This window comes from Bremia lactucae, linkage group LG1, assembly GCF_004359215.1.
Source record: "Bremia lactucae strain SF5 linkage group LG1, whole genome shotgun sequence".
Classification (NCBI taxonomy): Eukaryota; Oomycota; class Peronosporomycetes; order Peronosporales; family Peronosporaceae; genus Bremia; species Bremia lactucae.
Window position 1 is genome coordinate 9,313,629 of NC_090610.1, and position 9,819 is coordinate 9,323,447.

Genomic DNA, 9,819 nt, shown 5'->3' on the forward strand with positions numbered 1-9,819 from the left:
TAGCGGTATCCACTACCAAATTTGACTCACAGCTGCCACACACAAACACAACAGTGTTGTCCCTGGGACTTGTTCTCCAGGAAGAGGAGGAGGCAACCTTCTTCCTTTCTTGAGAGAGAGTGACCTCCTAGTAGAACGTCCCGCGCCTACTAGTAGACTTCATTTATCGACTCTACAACGCTCACTGCGTTCAGAGTTTGCCTAGTCGAAGCAGGATTGCCATGGACTCATTCCACGAGCTTAGGGCAGTTTCTGCAATAATTCCCGAGCGCACTACACCCGAAACAGTGGCCACCGGCCCTCGAATCCCCCCAGCGCGGACGCGCCGGTTTAGCCGATGATATCTCCATGAAGGGGGAGCATTCGGCGAATCCCGTCACCCGACGTGACCCTCGGACGATCTCGTGCAGTGACCTTCCAGCAAAGTTATGTGCACAACTTCGTTGAACGTAGTTGCTTGGCGGCATAAGAGTTCAGTATGAACAGGACCGGCTCGGGCACCGTCCAAGAACACCGTGAACTTTGCTTCTTCTGACAACGGAGCCGCGGCCATGGCTGCCTTCAAATTTTGGAGATCCATGACATAGTCCTGTAAGGACCATTTTCCTCGCTTGCTGCGCTAGAACAACGACCGATGACGGTAGGCCACGTTGGCGATCAGAAATGTCGTTCACATCTCCTGATCCTTGAACTTCCATGAGACAAAGTATCCCGGAGTAGACGTCTCTTTGGCCATAGCCTACGCCCTTGCCCGACCAGAGCGTCGTTAAAATGGACAAAATGAAACGGTATGCTGCTCAAGGTTAGTATGCCCTGAGAGACAGTCCGTTCTTCGAGGTTCTGTAAAAGCATCGAATGTGCCCCCAGAAGAAGTGCCGAGCCGTCTACCAGCAGATAGGGGCATCGGACACGAAATAGACCTCGAACCTGGCACCAAGTATTGTGGGACCAGGCAATGGCTGATGCCGGAAGAACAAGACGATTACATTGATAAGCTTTTCGACAAGCGAGCCAAAAAGGGATATGCATGTGAGAGCAACTCGCCTTAATGCAGCCCGGCCTTTTGTGTGCGTAAAGCCACAGGTGGATGGCGCGTGGTTCATGCTTACAATAAGCTGAACACGGCAACCATACCAGCGCAAACGCCAGTCCTACGAAAGATGTTCTGTTGAACTTCATGGGAAAGTCAAGTATCTTTTCCGCGTTGGATTTAAAAGATGGCTACCCTATCAGGTACTCATGAGAGAGTCTGATGTAGCCAAAACAGCTGTAACAACCCCAAGCGGTATGTTTTGGGAATGGCTTGTGATGCGTCAAGGTTTGAAAAGCGCACCAGCGACATTCAACCAAGTGGTGGCTCTTTTCAATGATGCGCCAGAAATCGTGCTTACGCACCCTATTACTTGGACGATGTATTCGTGCTTAGTAGGGCTGAGGATGGACTAAGCGCAATAGAACCGCACAAGCGGCATTCAAGCGCTGTCTTGCAGACTTTGAAGGACGCCCAATTGCACGTCAACTTGCACAAGTGCGTCATAGGATTCCTCGAGATACCTGTGCTTGGCTGCATCGTGGGCACACATGGTGAACGAACAGACACATACAAGGTAAAATCGGTAAAGGACTGGCCAATCCCACGCCTTGCTAATTACTTGCATAAATATAGCAAGTATAATGCTGAGCAAACTCATCATTATCTGACCTCCTTAAAAAGATGCAGAATGGGCTTTATCAAAAGAACAAGACGATACTTCGCAGCTGTGAAGCAATCTCTTTTGGAGGCACCGGTCTTGACATTGCCAGACGCGGGTAAGCTCTTAAGCGTCGTCTGTGCTGCTGTAATTTTGCAATCGGCAGCGCGCTCATGCAGAACGATGACGACGGCGTTGGCCGTGTCATCTCTTATCAGTCCAAGCTCTTAAATGCCGCATAACTGAATATTCTGTGTATGACAACTATTATACGAATCCCGCATCACTGCAAACCGCAATAAACACACTGCACCTCTCGCCTAGAATAGCATGATCGCTTACATTTTTCTCTAATTCAATTTTAAAGTTGAATATAAGCCGGGTAAGCCGGCTGCCTCGGCTGACGCTTTATCGCGCAGACGAGACTTCGAGGTAAGACACCAGGAAAGTGTGTCTAGTGCTAAAGCACAATTTTAGCCGTCAACGTTGGTAGCCATGAAGGCATACTACGTGACGAGCTCGGAAGCCATTCATTTAAAAAGGAGCTACAGTCAAGACGACCATTGTCGCCTACTTTTGGATCACTTTGGTGAACGAAAGGTAACCCATCCGTCGCACCTAAAGTCTAAGCTTAATCGCTTTAGCTTCGGCGATGGCCTGTTATCGCATCAGCTATCACCTTGTGATCCCTTGAGAATATATGTGGCGATGGCCTGTTATCGCATCAGCTATCACCTTGTGATCCCTTGAGAATATATGTGCCTCATGACACAGATCTCAAACTGATTATCTTTCACGAGCTTTATGATGCATCATTAAGTGGGCATCTGAGCCGTGAAAAGAGATTCTTACGAATGTCAGAGGAATTTCGGTGGCCACTCTAATATAGATGGGTGGCCAACTATATTCGCTCTTGCGAACAGTGTCAGCGCGTTAAGCCTCCACTGTCCGCCGGTGCGCCACTGAAACCGCTCTTAATTCCAACCAACTGCTGAGGGTCAGTAAGACTGGACTTCATGTTTGGCATGCCGCCCGATCATAAGGGTCGGACGGGGCTCGTCGTCATCTTAGCCAGAGTGAACAAAATGGTGCATTTAGAGCGATATAAGACATGGATCGCAGGCTAGGAGGCATTTCTATTATTCCTGGATCATGTATACCGACTGAACGGAATGTCCGAGTCCATAGTATCGGACCGGGATTTACGTTTTACGTCTGGTTCTGGCGACATGTGTTTGATCTGCAAGGTAGCAAGCTTCAAGTGTCGACCGCAAATCATCCCCAGACCGATGGCCAAACAGAACGTGTCTATCGGGTTGTGGCGGATGTATTGTGCGCGATAGAAACTCCCAAAGAATGGAGCAAAAAATTGCCCTTTGTGGAGTTTGCTATAAATAACAGTGTCCACGTCAGTACGGGTGAGACACCGTTTCATATTAAACGGACTGAGCCATCCTCGCACGCCAGTCTTGTTTGTGCGCAGAACGGGTTCTCAGCAGCTGATCGATGGACCAAAGTGTCCTCGATGTGAAGACTCGGATTAGGAGATCTACTACTCAATCCTGGAAGTCACTTAAGACAAATCCTGTATACAAGAATTTGATTGAATTCAGGGATGTATTCCCTGAAACACTTCCACTGCCTCATGACTAAGCACATGCGATCGATAATTCGTTATCGATCGATTAAACGCGGGCCATGTGAGGGAGTCAACCTTCCCACATAGCTCTTCGACTTTTTGTGGGCGAAAGGCCCCAGGAGGGTGGCAGATAGTGCATGCATTCAATAAAAGGAATGCTGCAGCGGTACCAGCTCAAACGCCGATACCTAGAAAAGACGTTATGATAGATGGTATGTCTAAGAGTACCATCTTTTCGTCTATGGATCTGATGGATGAATTTTATCAGATTCGTATGCGTGAACGGGACATCCCGTACACAGCAGTAAGACTTCCAGTGGGAAGCTCTGGGAATGGCTAGTGATGCCACAGGGGCTTAGTAACGCCACTGCAACATTCAACAGATGCGTAACAAATCTGTTAAGACCAGTGCGAGAATTCGCACCGAGTTATTTCGACGACGTATTCGTCTATAGCCGGGCCATTGACGGAAAGACGGACGTGGAAGCTCATAAAACGCACATCTTACACTTATGCGAAAGCATAAATTGTACGCATATTTCAAGAAGTGTGTATTCGCTGCAAGCGAAATACCACTTCTTGGGTGCATCGTCGGTATACACGGCGTGGGTGTGCGCCCTGATCTCGATAAGATCAAGGCAATTACCGACAGGCCAATTTCAGTCGATGTCAAATAATTTAGAAAGTTTCTTGGATTAGCGGCGTACTTGCACAAGTACTCCCCCAATTATGCCGAGATGACAGTTCATGTCTCTCGTCTCATAAGAAACACGAGAAATGGCTATGGAACGCTAATTGTAAGCGTTCCTTTAGAAGTATCAAAAAAGCTTGATGCAATCGCCCATCTTGGCGATTGCAGATCAAGACAGACCATTCCATGTGGTCTGTGACGCCAGCGATTTTGCAATCGGCTGCGCGTTAATGCAATACGATTCAGACGGCGCGGAACGCGCCATCTGTCACCAATCGCGCCAGCTGCAACCAGTTGAACGCAAATACCCAGTGCATGACAAGGAACTCCTAGCCATGAAATATGCATTGGCTTAATTTAGGGTCTATCTCCGAGGAGATAGACCGTTCATTGTAAATACGGACCATGCGTCATTACGCACGGCCGTAAATAGCCCACACCTCTTACAAAGAATGGCGAGGTGGCTATCCTTTTTCGCGGAGTATAATTTATCTGTGGAATATAAACCAAGGTTCATGCAGCCGCGGGCGACGCATTGTTGTCTCTTGCGGCAGACGTTCCGTTTGCAGTAGTGGCATCTTCTCCCGCAACTCTAAATGTTGCGGGTGCACGTGGTGATCCACCAAGTGACTGCGACCCCTCTTTCGAGGTCGACTACGAATGCAAGTCGGACGAAATGGCCGACTCGGGGAGAACGGAACAGTCGCCTGATCATCGCCAGGCGGCTGACAATGAGCCTTCGAATGAGGAGGCTCATTCGAGTAGACGTGCTAGTAGCATTCGCTACAGCATGTTCGGTTCCGACGAGTAGGATGATTCCTCTCGCCAGCTTAGTCTCCTGTGCCGTCACCCGCACATATTTCTGTGCGTGATGATGACGGTGTCGTAAGCCATCGTAATAAAAGTTCTTGTGGTACCCCTGCTTCAGTGGGTACCACTCAGGGGAATGAAGACAATAAAATGTCGTATCTCGCCCCTAAGAAGAAGCCGTGGCTTTTGCTCGAACGGCTAAGCAATTGCTTGTCTGGAGAGACTATTACTCACAATAAACATACCTTATTAATTGCGACAAAGCTATATGGCCTTGATCCCAGCGTGAAAGTTCATCCGCGCTGAGGAAGATTTATATCTCGATGCTTTTTTAAACATCGATGGTATAGTGGCAACACTAAGCGAGGTAGGTCTCGCTTATGCAAGCCTGGAGTGCGTTCATTCGCAATGTCAAAGACATTGGACGCGAAGCCTGGCTTCAAAGACTTAACGCGATTCGCGTTAAGTTTGAGAAACGAACTCCAACCGATGCAGAGTATAAATTGCATCGGTTGTCACGTGAGGCAAGACTTCCATGCCCCACGTCGTATGATCCCTGTTCGTGTTTTGTTGACAACACGAAGAGAGTAAAAGGGGATGTCTATTTCCTTTCTTGGCCCTGGGGGAGTGATTGCATCTCTATCGAGATGCGCGATGCGATTAGCGTTTTGCAATCGATTTACATGCGTTTGAGGCGCGTGTTATCCAATAGACCGTCTGATCCATCGGATGGGTCTCGTCATACTGACGGACGAGGGCATCAACGTCAACAATCAGCTGGGAACGATGCTCCCAGCTGTCATGTGAAGGTAGATAGCCGCGTCAGCGAACAAGACAACTCATTCGCTGCCCCTTCATAGCACGGTGGTATTGAACATGTTCCACAAGGAAACGTTGACCACCGTGGGAATCGTTGTGGCGGAGGAAGGAAAAATAAGATCCGACCCATGTGTCGGATTCAGAGTCGAAGATCGACAAATTTGATGGCTTCCTCCATGATTTGGAGGAGAGACTTGATTACGAGCGCGGTAAGCGTCGCTCGTTAGAGCAAACGGTGCAGGCTCACCATATCGAGCTGTTGGAAGACCGTTCGAAGAGTGCGTACTCCTTGTTGGAGTACGAACGAAAATATCACGCTCTTCGTGATGAGCTGTCTTCCGCTCATCGCGGTTTCGAGGATCTTTGGACCCGGCATGATAATCTACAAATTTAACATGAGAACTGGTTCGTGACTACAAGATTATCTTAGGGTTTCTTGAAAAGGGTGGTCAAATTCGTCCTCGGAAGAGACCGCGTACTGATGGTACGGGCGGAGCCGACCAACATAAAACGTAGGATGCGTTCGCATCCTACGTGGCAATTCTATTGTGTACGCATTGCCTCTGCGATGCAGTACACGGAAAGGCCCAATGAACTTTGGTAGTAGTTTACTGCTACCCACTTTAGTGACTAAACGCTTAGGTAAGCTTACCGTAGAGAGTAGTACTAGGTCATTAAAGCTAAAGAAAGAACGTTTCCTCTTCCATGTTTGTCTGCGTTCCGTTTCCGACGGTCCACTGCGTTAGCAAAAGAATCCTGTACGAAACGGATTACTGATTATCAAGCCAGCAGAAATTCCTCTGCTGACTCATTTAATTTGTCTTTTTCATTGCACTTTGTGCGCACTGACATGAGATTTTCTCATCTTCGATGTCGATTGCTTCGACATCGACATCATTCGTGTCGTTGGTAACTTTGACGCGTGATGAGCATGAACGAGAAATGGTTTCGCTCGTGCGAGGCCACCCTCTTTAAACTAGAGGATCCCTCTGATTGGGTGGGTATGCGTGGATGGCGTAAGCCATTTAATATGAACGGTGGATATGTCGTAGACGCATGCACCGAATTATTGATGGCGAATACGACCATCGGTAAAAACTCGCTACAGTTCGGATTAGATTGGACGTAACCTCGAAGTATCTCTTCGAGGACGCGTTCCGTCTGACCATCTGTCTCAAGATGATCAGAAGTTGACATAGTAAAGCGTGTTTCGAGAGATTAAAATACGGATTGCCAAAACTCCGCCGTTAATGTGGATCTCTATCCGAAACCAGGTCACGGGGTAAACCGTGGAGTTTGAATACGAAAGACACGGGCACAGCCCGGAGCCGTGATTACTCTGGTAATGCAGCAAGATGTACCATCTTGCTGAATATGTCTACAAAAGCAAGGATTCCATTGTTTTTGTGATCGTCTTCGGGAAATCCGAAGACAAAGTTCATAGATACGGACTGTCAACATTCTGCCGGAAGTGGTAGGGGTTGGAGAGGTGCACGGGATGAAGGGCTAGGCTTCACCCGTTGAGATACCTCGCAAGCACGAATGAACTTGCGCACAAACCGATAGTGGTGGGGCCAGTAAAAGTCGCGACTTACTGTGGATAAGTCTTTTTACTTCCACGATGCCCAATTGTTGTTGCGTCGTTACACAAATACATGATGCGAAAATCATTGTGAGTTGGGACGACGACACGTAAAGTACTGCCGGCAACGGCTGTGTAATACAATAAGCCGTTGCGTGTTATGTATCAATCGGATAACGATCGATATAAGCCGGTAAATCTTTAAAAGATTTATCGGATGGATTCATCAGATGATCCATTAAATGAAGAAGGTCCTTATCTTCTGCGTAGGCTTTCTTTATGTCATCAAACAAGGTTGATGACGGAACACTTGAAATGAGTTTTGCAACAGTGGGAACGTTTTCATTGTTGGATTGCGCAGCCGGCTCTAAATCGGGTCGGCGTGATAACGCATCAGCGAGAACATTAAGTCGTCCGCAGCTGAAGGCGCCACACCATTCGCATACCGCATGGACTTGTTGACCATGCGATATAATGAAAAATGATGGTTCTAACCAATCAAGATCGTTTTAAATAAAGCGGTCATATAGTGACAACTCTTCCCAATGACAGTCAGAGTGATTGCCGTTGAAGGGAGGCGATGTAACGGGGTGTATCGTTACATGTAATTAACACTTAAGGTTTTTAATTAATATATTTTATGAAAGGTAGATAATATTTGGAGAACATATTACTTTACATGGTTTTATTCCAAAAGCTTATCCATTGGTAGATAAAGACCATAACTCTACTTTCTCAGCGGTCCAGTCAGCTCTGGACGCGCGCAAAGAGGAAGACAGATAAGATCTTATAACATGTTTTGTATTAGTTTATAATTAAGTTAGTATTAAGTAGGTAGACAAGAAGAAATTAATTATATTAATACAGTTTTGAATTAACCCTCTTAAAACAAGTGTTTTAAAAGAGAGTCTTCTTCTGCACGTACTAGTGTACGTGAAGTGACGTGAGGCACCACTCGCATTGAGGCAGTGCGAAGTGGACTTGAACTGAAGCAGTACAAGCCAGTAGTGCCCCGTTACATATAAGTGATGAAAACTAAAATTAAAGCTTTAGTGCGCAATATCCAGTAGCTACGCTTACTCTTGCATTGAAGTATCGCAACGTCAATAGCTTACGTCTGGAGATTCCGGCAAGGCCCACTTAGTAGCCCACCTTCTCATGCTTTACTCTCTTTTTAGGCAGCTATTAATACCTTCGAAAGCTTGGGAACTATAAGTCGCTCTTAGACGTTACTTACCCTAACAGGGACACCTCTGTGCGGATTCCAAAAACGACGATACTTAATTATAGGGTGTTAGGTCTGTTTTACAGCGTTTACAAGTTGCTTTTGCTTGTCGATAAATGGTAAGAAGCACTTAATTTACAATTGTTATTCACGTCAATATTAGCCCCTCTTTACTATTTGTGAAGCCAGTAATAAGTTTCGAAATGAATTTAAAGGGTGTCAGATATGTAATTTAGAGAGCCAAAAGAGAGTTCGCATATCAACTAAACCCGAGACGGTAATCATTATGACATGTGGCGAATCATACAGAAATCCAAGAATACACCATTTGGTCAAGCTTCTCTTCACAGCATGGGCACCAGCAGTCTAATTTGGGATATTCTTTACCTTCGGACTCTGTATTCCATCCGGCAGATGGTGATTATTGTATTTTGACTTGCTTGCTGCGCATTTCGCACGTTGCAACAGGAGTTCATTTTTCAATTCCCATCGCTCCAACCAAGTCGTAAACACATTTCAACGATGTTTAACAAGTCAGCGATTGTTTTATGCATGGCAAGTGCGGCCCTATATGGCAATTCTGTCGATGCATCAGCAGAAGTCGCAGAAACATTGGGTCTGCTCGGCCTTGCAGCTGGTCTTTCCGGTGGCGTCGGCGTCGGCGTCAACGTTGGGTACCCCTATGGTGGTGGCTATGGATATAGACCAAGCGTGGGATACTACCCATACAACCCGTACAACCCAAACTACGGTTATAATGTTGCCCCAGTTGGCAACAGTGGAAATTCATACGCAACCGCTTCTGCGACTGCCTCCCGCAATCTGCGCGCATAAATGCAGGGATAACCTTCCACCATTCTCGTCACGTCTAGTACTACATTTCAGTCGCGTTACAAATGTTGTATATTGTAATCGGTAGTCTTTTATTTCATAAATACATGTTTAAGCTGTATTTTTGTGACGGAGTGGTGGCTTCAAAATAAATGTTTGTATCATTCGGTCAACCGGCGCGATGTTAAGCACGATCAAGAGTTATGATACTGTAACAATGAATAAAACTAGTACCCTATAAGCTGTCAAAATTCAAAATATAAAAAGCGTGGTGTGCAGGTGCTTTCGCTTGGGAAGGCCTTGCTAGAGAATATGAGATGCATGCGGAATATAGAAATAGAGTAGAAAATAGAGGCAAAAGTAGAGCACGGAGCGAGGCGACAGCAGATTACGAAGGCAAAGTGAGAAGGCTTTCACGAGCGCAGTGATGGTTGGGTGTAGACGGGCACGTCGCAATGCGGCCACGCTCTACTTAGCACACACCCTAGCACAGCGAGGAAGCGGTTTGCACCTGCTTCTCTTGCGTGCAGT

The 9,819-nt window shown here is 46.7% G+C and overlaps 1 protein-coding gene across 1 annotated transcript; it reads left to right on the forward strand.

The window, feature by feature from the left end:
* Positions 1–8,979: 8,979 nt before the first annotated feature.
* Positions 8,980–9,291, forward strand: CCR75_009332 (uncharacterized protein; the record flags this gene model as incomplete). The annotated part of the gene is made up of 1 exon (XM_067967373.1): positions 8,980–9,291. One exon carries the CDS (start codon positions 8,980–8,982, stop codon positions 9,289–9,291), a length of 312 nt encoding a protein of 103 aa, XP_067820472.1.
* Between the last annotated feature and the right edge of the window lie 528 nt (positions 9,292–9,819).